The sequence below is a fragment of the Gossypium hirsutum genome, chromosome D10 (genome assembly GCF_007990345.1).
Source record: "Gossypium hirsutum isolate 1008001.06 chromosome D10, Gossypium_hirsutum_v2.1, whole genome shotgun sequence".
Classification (NCBI taxonomy): domain Eukaryota; kingdom Viridiplantae; phylum Streptophyta; class Magnoliopsida; order Malvales; family Malvaceae; genus Gossypium; species Gossypium hirsutum.
Genome location: NC_053446.1, coordinates 62271222 through 62287568, shown reverse-complemented (window position 1 = coordinate 62287568; position 16347 = coordinate 62271222). Strand labels below are relative to the sequence as shown.

General features: G+C 39.0%; 2 protein-coding genes and 1 pseudogene across 2 annotated transcripts; all 3 read left to right on the top strand.

Moving 5' to 3' along the window:
• The first annotated feature begins 473 nt into the window (after positions 1-473).
• On the top strand, positions 474-585 carry LOC121222671 (uncharacterized; annotated as a pseudogene).
• Positions 586-4034: 3449 nt separating this feature from the next.
• LOC107930693 (uncharacterized) lies at positions 4035-4757 on the top strand. Its single transcript, XM_041102020.1, has 2 exons — positions 4035-4658; positions 4701-4757. Exons 1-2 carry the CDS (start codon positions 4035-4037, stop codon positions 4755-4757), a joined length of 681 nt encoding a protein of 226 aa, XP_040957954.1.
• Positions 4758-11532: 6775 nt separating this feature from the next.
• On the top strand, positions 11533-12404 carry LOC107930692 (uncharacterized). The gene is made up of 2 exons (XM_041103556.1): positions 11533-12161; positions 12282-12404. Exons 1-2 carry the CDS (start codon positions 11949-11951, stop codon positions 12402-12404), a joined length of 336 nt encoding a protein of 111 aa, XP_040959490.1. The 5' UTR covers positions 11533-11948.
• The last annotated feature ends 3943 nt before the right edge of the window (positions 12405-16347 follow it).

Here is a 16347-nt window from a genome sequence, read left to right as displayed (position 1 = left end):
CTATATTTTTAAAAATTACAATATTACTCTAGTGTTTATGCAAGTGGCGTCATTTTATATAGTTCCACCAAAAAATTTATTTTTTAATGTAAATTATTGACGTGACATGTTGGTGGCGCCAAACACTTTGGCTCCACTGATTTTTATTGTAAATTTTGAGTTATTTTTGTATTTTATTAAAAATTAAATTATTTAAATAATTAATTAATTTTTTGGAGTTATTTTAAAAAAAACCCGGTAATTTATATTTCATGATAATTTTTGGAAGAAATACTTAAATTAAGGGATAGATTCATTGGGTAGAGCTTAAAGGGTAACTGTATTTTATAAAGATGAAATGTGATGAAGTATGTGTGGCTTGCCAAGGCTTAAGAGATCCAGAAAGTAGCAGGATCCCACATCCCTCGTAAACAGACAAGGGAACTCAACCAACTTCTATAAATTGAAGTGCAAATGACTGAGCAAATACACAGAGCTGTGCGGTGAGCACAAAGCGAACTATTCTTTCGCCTTTTACTAAAGAATACTGTGTGCTCGTCGCCCATAGTGGCATACCCTTATTTTTGGAGGCGTAATTCCTTTTCTAGAGTGGCCCATCAAACTACAGTTTAAATTGATTGCAACTGGCTTCTTTTGAAGTACCAACTTAGAGCTCTTTATTCAGTTTTTACTTTTGCCGTTTGTAACCCTAAATGTATGGTTTTCTTCTTTGTAACTGTCTTTGAGGATGACTGATGGTGAATTTTGTAGTGAAGGTTCTTTAGTTGTTAGTTCCGGGTTTTAGATGTTGAACTTTGGAGAAACAAGGGAATGCTGTTTGCTGAAGGTAGCAAAGATTTTGTTGATTTTCTATCCAATATTCTTTCATTGCCTGTTGGCACTAAGATAAGTGTACCTACTGAAAATGGAATGGTGAGATGCCTTTGAAACCTCTATTACAGGGTTGAAAATGTGGTGTTTCTTTTCTTCAAAAAGAAAAAAAAGTGTGTTCCTGCAATTGTCTCTAGGATGGAAATGAAGGCATGCTCTTCAATATAAATAGAAGATATACGGATACTTATTTTATTCTTGCATGTCAGTCCAACTGTATAAACTGAAACTATAAGACTGCCAATATTATCAAGGCAGTAACAATATTGAAGCACTGTGATTATTTCACCTTTTATCATTAGCATATTTTCGTGGTTGCCCCCACTACCAGTCCCACCACTGTCGGCATGAAGCTTCTGATACACTCAAAATCCCACAGATTTCAGTTTGCTGGAGATGGTAAAGATTTTGTTGATTTTTTTCTTTAACATCATGTCATTACCTATTATAAACTTCCATTAGTTAAAAGTATTATCCCTATTTAGAGCTAAATAGTCTAAAAATATGTATCACTTGTATGTTACAAACTTGTAATAAATATAATATGCTACTCACTTCAACTCCATTTGCTAGAGCCCCAGTGAGTAGAGCAGCTATATATTGGCTAAGGCCATCCAGATCCCTTTTGTCGAAACCTTTTACTAAAACAACTATTTTTCTTTTGTCTACAAAATTCAGAAAATAGGTTCGGGAATCGGTTACGTACGAGGAAGAATTAGCACTCTCGTGACAACCAAAATTGATTATAAGAAATTGAAGGGAATTTAAAACACGATCCCACCCTACATAATGATATTTTTAAAATTACTTGAATAAATAAATAAGGGACTGCTATGATAATACTAATATAATTATAGTATTAATAATATTAATAATCGAATCATAATAAAAATGAAATAAATAAGGCAACTTAAAGTAAAAATAAAATGAAAAATGCATGATAAAAAAGATAAACGAACGTGACATGAAAATATCAAAAAGAAATAATAAAATAACAAAAATAACTAAATAAAAACAATAATGACAATAATAAAAAAATGCATAAATAAAAGAGTAATTAATCTAGTTTTTAAGGGTAAAAAAGGTAATAAATAAATAAATGAATAGATAAATAAATAAATAAAAACAGCTTGTAAAGAAGTTGAAATTAAATAAACAGAGGATTTAATTGAAATCTATATGAAATTAGGGGCATAAAATGTAAATAAAAAAACTAGTAAGGATTAATATATAACACACTAAAAAGGACAGGGACCTAATCGGAAAATATCCCTTGACCTTAATAAAAAAAATGAAATTATATGGTAAAATTTTTAAGTATATAAAAATAGATAGGACTAGATTAAAAAATAAATAAAGGAGGAAGGATCGAGATCGCAAATAACCCATTTGTCGTGAAAAGACGCGTATCCTAGCCACTTTCGAGTTGAGCGATCGGGTTGAAGGCCAAAACGAAACCGTTTTGGGGCTACTAAAGCCGACCCTAAATGACGTCGTTTTACATTGCCTATAAGAGCAAAAAAAACCATTTTGTTCAGTTAAAAAAAAACTTGAGAGCTCTCCTTTTCTCTCCAGCCCTCTCTAGAATCCAGCCATCAGGTCCGTTGACCTCCCTCCACCGATCACTAGTCCCGGCAACTACTCCATCGTCTACGGTGGCCGGAACCCTAAAAAGACCCATTTTTCAGCCATTTTGACTTCCCCAGGTCAGATCAGGGGTTATCTTTCAAAAAACAAACATCAAACGTTAAAATCCTAAAAATAAAAACTTTGGTTTCTGGGTTTCGAAAACCCTTTTATCAAAAAAGGTATCACCTTTCATCTGAGGTGATGGCCTTGACCCTTCACGGTAGCAGAATACAAACCGCAGGTACATTTTTTAAACTTTTTTTTCTTTTATATTTTTTTATAAAAAAATAGATTCAAAAAAAAAGTGAAAATCACCTTTTGAAACTTTGTATTATCTATTTTTTTCGATTGCTTTCTTTTTATTTTTTTCGTAAACAATACATGGTAGCTGTTATGGCTTTTATAGCCGATTTACAACACTACATGTTACTATTCTTTTGTATTTTCTTTACTATTTCTACTGCTTTGCGTGTTTGTATTTGCATTTGTCCTTTTTTCATTCTTTTGCAGGTATCCTTGGAGAGTCAACGACGGGGCAAAAATCCTGCTCTTTCCATTTTGGTGAAACGACGACAAAGGCGCGTCAGGGCTCGGGCGATGTGCCTGTTCACGTGGAGGGCAGTGGCGCTAAAGGCTAAGTTTTTTTTTATTTTACTAAAAACTTAGTTTAGGCTATCGGGCCTGGACCATTAGGGTTTTTTTTTGTTTTGGGCTTGTAATCTTGTAATTGGATTGTTTTTAATTTGGACTTTAAAATTTTTATTTTATTTGGTTTGGTTTGGGTGCGGGCAAAAATGGCCTATTACAGTTGCCCCTCTTTGCTCATTGATGTGTAATGGGAATGAAGCAAAGACTTCAAAAAGGGTCAATTTTGGTCGGTCTTGTCGAATCTCAATTTCTTTGGTGTTACTTTCTTTTCGAGTAGTCTCATTCTAACCCACTGCAACTTTTGCAGTAACGGATACTTATTTTATTCTTGCATGTCAGCCAACTGTATAAACTGAAACTATAAGATTGCCAATATTATCAAGGCAGTAACAATATTGAAGCACTATAATTATTTCACCTTTTATCATTAGCATATTTTTGTGGTTGCCCCCACTACCAGTCCCACCACTGCCGGCATGAAGCTTCTGATACACTCAAAATCCCACGGATTTCAGTTTGCTGGAGATGGTAAAGATTTTGTTGGTTTTTCTTTAACATCATGTCATTACCTATTATAAACTTCCATTAGTTAAAAGTATTATCCCTATTTAGAGCTAAATAAAATCTAAAAATATATACCACTTTGTATGTTACAAACTTGTAATAAATATAATATGTGACTTGGAAGTGGTGAAAAGAATCCCTTACTACTTACTTCAACTCCATTTGCTTGAGTCCCAGTGAGTAGAGCAGCTATATATTTCCTAAGGCCATCCATATCCCTTTAGTCTTTGATTGCTTTCGCTATAGAGCTTAGACATTGCAAAGCATATCTAGACGTTGTAGTAAAGATCTGTGAGATTTGTATTTACAAAAGTGTTACCACCATGGCCGCCAACACTGTTAGTTTGAAGCTTTTGGTCGAGTCAACGAGCCAAAGAGTTCTGTTTGCTGAAGTCGGGAAAGATTTTGTCGATTTTCTTTTCAACATTCTGTCATTGCCTGTTGGCACTGTCATATGGCTTCTGAAGAAACAAGAAATGGTGGGTTGCCTTGGAAACCTATACGACAGCCTTGAGACTATGAACTATACCTACATTCAACCAACAGCAAACAAAGACACCCTTTTGAAGCCTATAACGTCCATCAATGCTGCAAATGTGCCTCCCTTGCTGCCAACAACCGAATCATCAAAATCAATCAAAATTTACAGGTGTGATAACAGTTACAGTAGTCGAAGCTGTGGTCTCTATGTCTCCTATGACTCTAAATCCATTTGTCCTTCTTGCAATAAAAATGTGAAACAAATCGCAACCGTTGTTAATCCAGAAAAGAAGGATTCATCTACAGATGAGGGAGGTTATGTGAAAGGGGTTATTAAATACATGATCATGGATGATCTTGTTGTAAGGCCCATGTCAGCCATTTCTTGTATCACTTTACTCAACAGGTTCAGTATAAAAGATGTAGGGGTTCTTGAAGAGAAAACCATTGATGTAGGAGTCGATAAGGTAAGACATAATCCCATTTCTTCTTGTTGAAGTAATGGTCAGCATGCAGCAACCAAGACTGTCAAAGGCACTACATGCAGAAGCTGCTGGTTCACCTAGTCAGCAAGTTGTTTATGTTTCATTTTGTAATTTTAAGTTAGAGTAATGTAACTTAGTTGCTTTATAACTATGTTAGGTTTATGTTTGATGTAATTTTGATGTTGACTGAGCTGATAAATCAGCTTTGTTTGTTTGTTCAAGCTAATTAGCACAAGTTACTATGTGTATTAGTGGTAGTAGGTGAAGTTTAGGTCAACCTACTGTTTTGTCAAGATTGTAAACTTGTTTTATGTATTGTCTTTGTGCCATATTTAGTTTATGAAATGAATTCAACAAGTTATCATCCATATGCTCTCCATTTTTAGTTTTGCTTAAAAATCCATTTGAGTTTTTTGCTTTGTTTCTCCTACAAGTCACGAGACTTGCTCGACAAGTATCCTGTTGAAGCTTGCTGCTGCTGCCTCTTGATCCAACAATTGGTATCTAGAGCCACATTCTTAGAGGACCTGTTGTAGTTCAGTATCAAAACGATGGCATCATCAGGTTTTTCACCAGCTTCACCACCTGTCTTCAATGGAGAGGGCTTCAACATTTGGGCAGTTAAGATGAGGACTTACCTGCAGGCATTCGACCTATGGGAAGTTGTTAACTCAGATGCTGAGCCAGCACCTCTTCGAGCTAATCCAACAGTTGCTCAAATAAGGCAACACACTGATGAAAGAACAAAAAGGCACAAGGCCATGTCATGCATACAGAATTGTGTGACAAATGTGATCTTTATGAGGATCATGGCCTGTGAAACACCAAAGGAGGCTTGGGACAAGCTGAAAGAAGAATTTCAGGGGACTGAGAAAACAAGGCAACAACAGCTGCTCAACTTGAGAAGAGATTTCGAAAATCTCAAAATGAAAGAGGAAGAAACAGTTAAGCAGTACTCAGATCAGATTATGGCTGTTGTAAACAGCATAAGGCTCCTAGGAGAGCAATTCAGTGAAGCTAGAATGGTTGAGAAAGTCATGTCCACTCTACCAGAGAGGTATGAAGCTAAAATTTCATCCCTCGAAGACTCAAGGGACTTGACAACTATCTTCTTAACTGAGCTAATCAATGCCTTGTATGCACAAGAGCAAAGAAGAGCCAGCAGACAATAGGAGCACCAGGAAGGGGCTTTTCAAGCCAAAGAAGCCTCGAGCATCAAAACTCATAAAGGCAAAAAGTTCTGGAAAAACAGGCCTAAGCCTGATGCTGCTAGGAGCAGTGACCAACTCTGCAGACATTGTAAAAGAGCTGGTCATCCAGAAGATAGATGCTGGTTTAGACCAGATGCAGTATGCCAACACTGCAAGAAAAAAGGCCATGTTGAAAAAGTTTGCAAGAATAGAAGCAAACCAAGACAGAATCAATTTCAGCAACAAAAGGTAGAAGCTCGAGTAGCTGAAGAAAGCAGTGATCAAGAAGAACATGTTTTTGCTGTGTCATGTGCAGCAAATCAGAAGAAGGGTTCAAAGGGCTGGCTTCTAGACAGCGGGTGCACAAACCACATGTCACCAGATGCAACTATCTTCGAAACCCTGGACAGAACCTGCAAAACCAAAGTAAAAATTGGAAATGGTCAGTTAATCAATGCTGAAGGAAGAGGAGATGTGCTGATTCATACTTCTACAGGTGGCAAAATCATTTCAAATGTACTTTTGGTACCTGAAATTGATAGGAACCTTCTCAGTATAACTCAACTACTTGAGAAAGGTTACTCAGTTGTTTTCAAGGAGAAAGAATGTCAAATTTTTGATCCAAGTGGATCAAACCTTATAACAGTCACCATGACTGATAAATGTTTTGAAGTAGACTGGCCAAATGACTCACATTCAGCCTGCATAGCCTCCACTAATGACTCGAGACTCTGGCATCAGAGGCTTGGACATGCAAACTACAAATCCATAGCCCGCATGGTCAATGAAGGTCTGGCAGAAAATTTCATCGATTCAGTGAAGAATGATGAGCTTTGTGAGATATGTCAGCAAGGAAAATTGGCAAGATTGCCATTTCCAACAAGCACAACATGGAGAGCATCAGAGAAGCTCCAGCTTGTGCATACAGATGTGTGTGGACCAATGAAGACTGAGTCTCTCAAAGGAAACAGGTACTTTATTTTATTTATTGATGACTTAACAAGATACTGCTGGATTTATTTTCTAAAACAGAAATCAGAAGTTCCATCTGTGTTCCTGAAGTATAAAGTTGCTGTTGAAACTGAGTCTGGTTGCAAACTTAGAGCAATGAGGTCAGATAATGGAACTGAGTACACCTCAGCTCAGTTCCAAGGCTACTGTGAAGAAGCAGGTATTAAACACCAGTTGACTAATGTGTATACACCCCAACAGAATGGGGTCAGTGAAAGGAAAAACAGAAGCTTGATGAACATGGCAAGATGTCTTCTGTTTGAGAAGAATTTGCCCAAAAGTCTGTGGGCTGAAGCTGTTAACACAGCAGTTTATCTCCAAAACAGGCTCCCAACCAAGGCTCTGGTTGAGAAGACTCCATTTGAAGCCTGGTTTGGGTTTAAGCCATCACTGGCTCATCTCAGAACCTTTGGTTGTCTGTGCTACACACAAGTTCCAGCTGAGAAGAGAAGCAAGCTAGATAAAAGAGCTCAAGCAGGGATCCTGATCGGCTATAGCTTGGTTAAGAAGGGCTACAGAATCCTAGAACCTGCTACAAACAAGATATTGGTTAGCAGGGATGTTGTTTTCAATGAAAAAGGACACTGGAATTGGGAGAAGGCTGAACCAGAGGCAGTGGCTGAAGGTCTCGCAGTGGACCAAGTTGAAAATGATGAAAACACATCTGAAATGGATGTAGATGATGTTCCAATCAGAGGCACTCGATCACTGGCTGATGTTTATGAAAGAGCACAAGTGGCTACTATTGAACCAAGTTGCTTTGAAGAAGCAGAAAGCCAGGAGGACTGGAAGCAAGCAATGATTGAAGAAATCAGAATGATTGAAAAGAATCAGACCTGGAGTCTGGTTGATAAACCAACAAATAGGAAGATTATTGGTGTCAAATGGGTTTATCGAGTAAAGAACAATGCTGATGGTAGCCTAAACAAGTTAAAGGCTAGATTGGTTGTGAAAAGCTTCAGTCAAAGGTATGGATCAGACTACCTGGAAACCTTTGCACCAGTGGCCAGGCTAGACACTATTAGACTGCTAGTTGCCTTAGCAGCACAAAAACAGTGGCTGATACACCAACTTGATGTAAAATCAGCATTTCTGAATGGATTCCTTGAAGAGGAGATTTATGTGGAGCAACCTCAAGGTTTCAAGGTGTCTGGAAAAGAAGAAATGGTGTACAAGCTCAACAAAGCCTTGTATGGCTTGAAACAGGCTCCAAGGGCCTGGTATAGCAGAATAGATGGCTATCTGACCAGTCAAGGATTTGAAAGAAGTCTCAGCGAGCCAACTCTGTATGTTAAATCAACTAGTGCTGAAACTCAGCTCATTGTCTCAATATATGTCGATGACCTACTGGTGACAGGAGGAGATCATGAGATGCTAAGCAGCTTTAAAGTCAAAATGCAACAGCACTTTGAAATGTCAGACTTGGGATTGATGTCTTACTTCTTAGGTATGGAAGTAACTCAAGCTAAGAATGGGATTTGGCTAAGTCAAAAGACCTTTGCTATGAAGGTTCTCAACAAATTCTCAATGGAGAATTGCAAAGCAACCAGCACACCAGTTGCTGTTGGAGAAAAACTCTCAAGCCAAGACAAGCATGAAAAGGTTTGTGAAACAACCTATCGAAGTCTAGTTGGATGTTTGTTGTATTTGACTGCTACTAGACCTGACATAATGTATGTTGTGAGTCTACTCTCGAGGTTTATGCATTGTTCAAATGAAAGTCATTTTAGAGCTGCAAAAAGGGTTCTAAGATACATCAAAGGAACTTTGTCCTATGGAATGCAGTTTACCAAGGCTGAGAACTTGAAGCTAGTTGGATATTGTGACAGTGATTGGGCTGGTTCCTTGGATGACATGAAGAGCACTACAGGTTATGCATTCAACATAGGCTCTGCTATGATTTGCTGGAGCTCAAAGAAGCAGGGAGTAGTGGCTCAGTCGACTGCAGAAGCAGAATATGTGGCTGCTGCTGCAGCAGTCAATCAAGCCATATGGCTTAGAAAAATTTTGAAAGATATCAATCATGAGCAAAAGGAAGCAACTGAGATAATGTGTGACAACCAATCAGCAGTTGCTATTGCAAAGAATCCTGTTTTTCATGGAAGGACCAAGCACTTCAACATCAAACTTCATGCAGTTCGGGAAATGGAACAAGCTCATGTTGTTAAGCTGATACATTGCAGTTCGGAAGAGCAAATTGCTGATATTTTAACAAAAGCACTAAGTGTTTCCAAGTTTCAACACCTGAGAGCTAATATGGGAGTTTGCAACATGCTAACCAAGGAGGAGTGTTGAAGTAATGGTCAGCATGCAGCAACCAAGACTGTCAAAGGCACTACATGCAGAAGCTGCTGGTTCACCTAGTCAGCAAGCTATTTATGTTTCATTTTGTAATTTTAAGTTAGAGTAATGTAACTTAGTTGCTTTATAACTATGTTAGGTTTATGTTTGATGTAATTTTGATGTTGACTGAGCTGATAAATCAGCTTTGTTTGTTTGTTCAAGCTAATTAGCACAAGTTACTATGTGTATTAGTGGTAGTAGGTGAAGTTTAGGTCAACCTACTGTTTTGTCAAGATTGTAAACTTGTTTTATGTATTGGCTTTGTGCCATATTTAGTTTATGAAATGAATTCAACAAGTTATCATCCATATGCTCTCCATTTTTAGTTTTGCTTAAAAATCCATTTGAGTTTTCTGCTTTGTTTCTCCTACAAGTCACGAGACTTGCTGAACAAGTATCCTGTTGAAGCTTGCTGCTGCTGCCTCTTGATCCAACACTTCTGCAGCCTTAATATTAAGTAATATATGGGTTAAGGGTATGATCCTCATATTTATGAGAAAAAATAGACAAATTTGAGCATACCCATACCCCATTACTTTCTATATTAAAACGTGAATGCTAAGAATGTGACCAACTTTCATTGTTGATAATATGACACTGGTTTTAAACTTGCTTTTCTGCAAATAGGGTGTGAAGTTGCTAAAGGCATCTTTGCAGTCCAAGACTGTGCTCACTGATGTGTTCATTCAGAAGAAGGTGGGCGAAACTGATGCTAGCAATTCTGCTGGTGAAGTACATTCAATCTAGATATAAGAAATGCAGGCCGATTTTCAGTTTGCAAATTTGTTTTACGAGTCTCAGTCTAAGAAGGGATGCTCATTGGTTTTTCTTAAAACCTTAGCAGTCTGTATGAGGATCCTTTGAGCCTCTTTTATGTTTTCATTGCTATAGTCTTTGAAGCCTCTTTTGTATGTAACTTGGTTTTTACATTTTAACCAATGTTTAAACCTCATCTAAGTAAAAAAATCTTAGCCCTTTTTAGAGCTACCATTTGTATGTTATAATAGAAATATAATATGGAACTTGAAAATGGTGAAAATTAAAGCATCCCTTGTTTCTCAATTCAACTCAATTTGTTTGAGACCCAATGAAGAAAAACTAGTCAGATATTTGCTTAGGCCTTCCAATTCTCATTAGTCATTATAAAGGCAGTAACTATATATTCAAGTACAGTGAATATCTCACCTTTTTTCATTAGTATTTTTTTCATGGCAGCCCCCACTCCTAGTCCCACCACTGTTAGCCTAAAGCTTCAATAGACCCAAAATCCCACAGGCTTCTCTTTGGTGAAGTAAAGATTTTGTTGATTTTCTTTCGAGCATTATGTCATTGCCTGTTGGCACCGTGATAAGGCTCCTTAGTGAACAAGGAATAGCGGTTGCATCAGAAACATCTACGACAGCATTGAAAATCCAGGCAATTCCTACATGTTGTCAGCAGCAAACAAAAACATCCTTCTGAAGCCACAAGCATTTAACTATGCTGTTTATGTACCTCCCTTGTTGCCATCCATGCAACCCCCAACTTACACCAATTTTTATAGGTGTACTAACTCCTATCCAAGAGACAGTTGTCACAATATGGCAAATGGTCCAAAATCCCGTTGTCCTTGCTGTACCAGCGTTATGGACAGTAATTTCACTTTTGCGAATCTGCCAAACAAGGTTGGGGGAGGTTTTGTCAAGGAAACTGTAACTTATATGATTACAGATGATCTGGTTGTGGGGCCTCTGCCCACTCTATTATCACTTTGCTCAACAAGTTCAACGTCAAGGATGTGGTTAAAGAGAAAGTCATTGCTGTGGGAGTTAATGAGGAGAAAGAATATTTTCTTGTTCCTTAACTTGTTTATTTTTGTAAAGTGAACTTCAAGCATGTCAGTCCAATAGTATAACTTGAAACTATATGGCTTTGTGTAATCCTCAAACCTTTATTTATAATAACCTCAATCTTGGGATCCAAGCAATACTTGGATTTCATGCCAAAGAAGGTAGCCATATCTCTTCAAGAAAGGAATAGCCAAAACTGCAATTGTCCGTAAATTTATCCCTCTCTTTGAGCAGGGATCTAATCTCCCTTGAAGTTGAAAACCTTAGCCCTATACTTAGAGCTTAATGATCTAAAAGTTATACCATTTTCATGTTATAATCGAAATACTATATGAGACTTGAAAATAGGGGAAAGAATCCTTGTTACTCACTTCAACTCAATTTTTTGAGATCCAATGAAGAAAAGTATCCATATATTTGCTAGGGCCACCCCATTCCCATTAGCCGAGTCATTATAAAGAGCCTAGAAACTGTATCCACCACATGGCTACCAACACTGTTAGCTTGAAGCTTCTCGTTGACTCAACAAGCCAAAGAGTTCTATTTGCAGAATCTGGAAAATATTTTGTCGATTTTATGTTCAACATTCTGTCGTTACCTGTTGGCACTGTCACAAGGCTTCTCACCAAAGAACAGATGGTGGGTTCCCTTGGAAACCTTTATGACAGCCTTGAGAATATGGATGATACCTACATTCAGCCAACAGCAAACAAAGACACCCTTTTGAAGCCTATAGTTCCAGAGAATGCTGCAAATGTGCCTCCCTTGTTGCCAACAGTCGAATCGTCAAACTCAAAACCCACCGGAATTTATAGGTGTGTTAATACTTATCATCGTAGCAGCTGTGTCTCTATGTGGCAAATGATTCTAAATCCATTTGCCCTTCCTGCAATAATGTTATGAACCAAATCGCAACAGTTGTTAATCCAAAAAAGAAGGGTTCGCCTACTGATGAGGGAGGTTATGTGAAAGGGGTTATTACATACATGATCACGGATGATCTTGCTGTAAGGCCTATGTCAGCCATTTCTTGTATCACTTTACTCAACAAGTTCAATATCAAGGATGTAGGGGTTCTTGAAGAGAAAACCATTGATATAGGTATAGATGAGGTAAGAAAGAAACCCATTTCTTTTGCTTCTTTATATAACAAGTGAGAAGTTTTAAGAATGTAAGCCTCTTTTATTTGTGATTATACAACACTGGTTTGAAACTTGCTTTTCTGCAAATAGGGTGTGAAGTTATTGAAGGCATCGTTGCAGTCCAGGACAGTGCTCACTGATGCGTTCCTCGAGAAGAAGGCAGGCGAAAGTGATGCTAGCAACTCTTCTGGAGTACATTCAATCGTGATATAGGACATGTGTTAAGTTTAGTTCCCATGCAAAGGTGGCCATGCACGACATGCAAAGGTGGTCATGCTTCTGGAATCGCAGCAGGCAGTGGTGCCATGGTGTGCAGCAAGCTGAAGCTATCCATTTAGTTTCCTTAATTGAATGTTTTGTATTTAGTTAGGATCAAACTTAGTTGGTAGCTGCATTTTGATGTAATTAGGTGCTGAATGACAAGTTTAGGTAGAAGCTTTTTGTTTTTCAATCAAGTTTACCAAGTTACTAGGCAATTTAGTGGTGTTAGGTATGTTATTAGGTGATTACTTGTTTGTTTTACTTGTTGACTGATATATGTAATGGCTTAATGCCTTGTTGATTTGCTTAATGAAAGATATCAGCTCATTTTCATTCAATCTCTTTCTCTCTTTTCTGTTTTTCACTTGCTAGCTTCATCTTTCTGTTTTCTGCTTCCGAGTTTGCTTCTTCACCAAGCCTCGAGGCTTACTACTCAAGCAAGACTAGAAACAGCTTGCTGCTGCCTCTTGCACCAACAATTGGTATCGAGAGCTCTTGTCTTAGTGGACCTGTTGCTTCAAAACAAGGAACTTGATGGCTTCTTCAGGATTTTCACCAGCAGCCCCACCAGTCTTCAATAGAGAAGGCTTTCACATATGGCTGGTCAAGATGAAGACTTACCTACAGGCCTTCGATCTGTGGGAAGTTGTCAACACAGATACTGAGCCAGCACCACTGAGGGCTAATCCCACAGTAGCTCAGATTAGGCAACATGCTGATGAGAGGACCAAAAGGCACAAAGCCATGTCCTGCATCCAGAACTGTGTGTCAGATGTCATCTTCACCAGAATTATGGCCTGTGAGACTCCAAAACAGGCTTGGGATAAGCTTAAGGAGGAGTTTCAAGGCACTGAGAGAACAAGGCAACAGCAGCTGTTAAACTTGAGAAGGGATTTCGAGAATTTGAAGATGAAGGAAGAAGAAACAGTGAAGTAGTACTCAGATAGAATTATGGCAGTGGTTAACAGCATAAGGCTCCTAGGTGAGCACTTTGATGAGGCAAGAATTGTGGAGAAAGTCCTCTCCACTTTGCCTGAGAGTTATGAGGCCAAGATATCCTCTCTAGAGGACTCAAGAGACCTTGCTAGCATCTCTTTGACTGAGCTAATCAACACCTTTTATGCTCAGGAACAAAGGAGACCTAGCAGAGCTGAAGATCACCAAGAAGGTGCATTTCAAGCCAAGGCCAGAGAAACCTCGAGCACTAATGCTCAAAGAGGCAAAAAGCCTTGGAAAAACAGGCCTAAGCCTGATGCTGCAAGGAGCAATGACCAGCCCTGCAGATATTGCAAGAAGCCTGGCCATCCAGAAGACAGATGCTGGTTTAGGCCAGATGCAGTATGCCAACACTGCAAGAAGAAGGGCCATGTTGAAAGGGTCTGCAAAAACAGAAGTTAGCCAAGGCAGAATCAATTTCAGCAGTCAAAGGTTGAAGCTCGAGTAGCTGAGGACAGTAGTGACCAAGAAGAACAGGTCTTTGCTGTTTCCTGTGTAGCTTCTGAGAAGAAATGCTCTAAAGGCTGGTTGCTGGACAGTGGTTGCACTAACCACATGTCACCAGATGCCTCCTTGTTTAAAACCTTGGACAAAAGTTATAAAACCAAGGTCAAGGTTGGAAATGGTCAGTTTATAAGGGCTGAAGGAAGAGGAGAAGTGCTGATATGTACTCCCACAGGCAACAAGATCATTCCAAATGTGCTGTTGGTACCACAGATTGACAGAAACCTTCTCAACATAGCTCAATTGCTCGAGAAAGGTTATTCTGTTGTGTTCAAGGATAAACAATGCCATATTACTGATCCAAGTGGATCAAGCCTTATGACAGTCACAATGACTGATAAATGCTTTGAGGTTCACTGGGCAAATGACTCAAACTTAGCATACACAGCCTCTGTTGAAGACTCCAAGCTTTGGCATCAAAGGCTTGGACATGCCAACTTCAGATCAATGGCTCGATTGGCCAAAGAGGGCTTGGCAGAGAACTTCATCAGCTCAGTGGAGCATGATGATGTGTGTGAAGTTTGCCAAATGGGAAAACAGGCAAGACTGCCATTTCCTACAAATTCAACCTGGAGAGCTACTGAAAGACTGCAGCTGGTGCACTCTGATGTATGTGGCCCGATGAGGACTGAATCACTCAGCAAAAACAGGTATTTCATCCTCTTTATTGATGACCTTACAAGGTTTTGCTGGATTTTCTTTTTAAAACACAAGTCTGAAGTAGCTCAAGTGTTTGTGAAGTTTAAAAATGCTGTAGAAACAGAAACAGGTTGCAAGCTGAAATCGATAAGGACTGATAATGGCACTGAGTACATTTCAGCTCAGTTTCAAGCCATTTGCAATGATGCTGGTATCAAACATCAGCTTACAAATGTCTACACACCTCAGCAGAATGGGGTAGCTGAAAGAAAGAATAGAAGTCTGATGGATATGGCCAGATGTCTGCTGTTTGAGAAGAAACTGTCCAAGACCATGTGGGCTGAGGCAGTAAACACTGCTGTTTACCTTCAGAACAGGCTTCCTACTAAAGCTCTTGCATCCGAGACACCTTTCGAGGCTTGGTCTGGTTTCAAGCCTTCCTTAGCACATCTGAAGGTGTTTGGTTGCCTGTGTTATGCACAAATACCAGCAGCAAAGAGAGACAAGCTCTCTAAAAGGGCTCAACCAGGTGTTCTAGTAGGCTACAGCTCAGTCAAGAAGGGTTACAGGGTTCTAGATCCCTTGATAAACAAAGTCCAGGTGAGCAGAGATGTCATCTTTGATGAAAAAGCCTGCTGGAATTGGGAGAAAAATGAGCCAGAAGCAGTTTCAGAAGACCTAGTGCCTAACCAAGCTGAACTTGAGCAGCTAGGACCTGAAATGGATGTTGATGATGTGCCTGTGAGAGGCACAAGGCCCCTAGATGATATTTATGAAAGGGCACAGGTTGCAATAGCAGAACCTAGCAGTTTTGAAGAGGCTGAGGCAGATGAAGGCTGGAAACTAGCTATGATCAATGAAATCAACATGATTGAAAAGAACCAGACATGGGAGCTTGTTGATAAACCTGCTGGAAAGAAGACCATTGGAGTAAAATGGGTCTATCGAGTAAAACAGAATGCAGATGGCAGTCTGAACAAGCTAAAAGCCAGGCTTGTTGTCAAAGGATTTAGCCAAAGGTATGGTCTGGACTACCTGGAGACATTTGCACCAGTAGCCAGGCTTGACACAGTATGAATGATAGTTGCCTTGGCTGCTCAACATCAGTGGACCATTCATCAGCTTGATGTTAAGTCTGCATTTCTCAATGGCTTCCTGGAAGAAGAGATCTACATCGAGCAGCCTCAAGGATTTGTGATCACTGGCAAAGAACACATGGTGTACAGACTGAAAAAGGCTTTATATGGCCTGAAACAGGCTCCTCGAGCCTGGTATGCTCGAATTGACTCTTACTTGCTCAGTTTGGAATTTGAAAGAAGTCCTAGTGAACCAACACTGTATGTGAAGAAGAACCAAGCTCAAACTCAGCTTATTCTGTCACTCTATGTTGATGATCTATTGATAACTGGAGGAGATGGAAGAATGCTGAAAGATTTTAAAAGAAAAATGATGGAAATGTTTGAAATGTCTGATTTAGGCAGAATGAACTACTTCCTTGGAATGGAAGTGAACCAAACAGAAAAGGGAATCTTTCTTTGTCAGAGTTCTTTTACTATGAAGATCCTGGACAAGTTCTCTATGAAGAACTGCAAGCCAACAAGCACACCAATGGCTGTTGGAGTGAAGCTTTCGAGGCAAGGGAGTGGTGAACCAATTTGTGAGACCATGTACAAGAGTCTCATTGGTAGTCTGTTGTATTTGACTGCCACAAGGCCCGATATCATGTTTGCTGTTAGTATGCTATCAAGATACATGA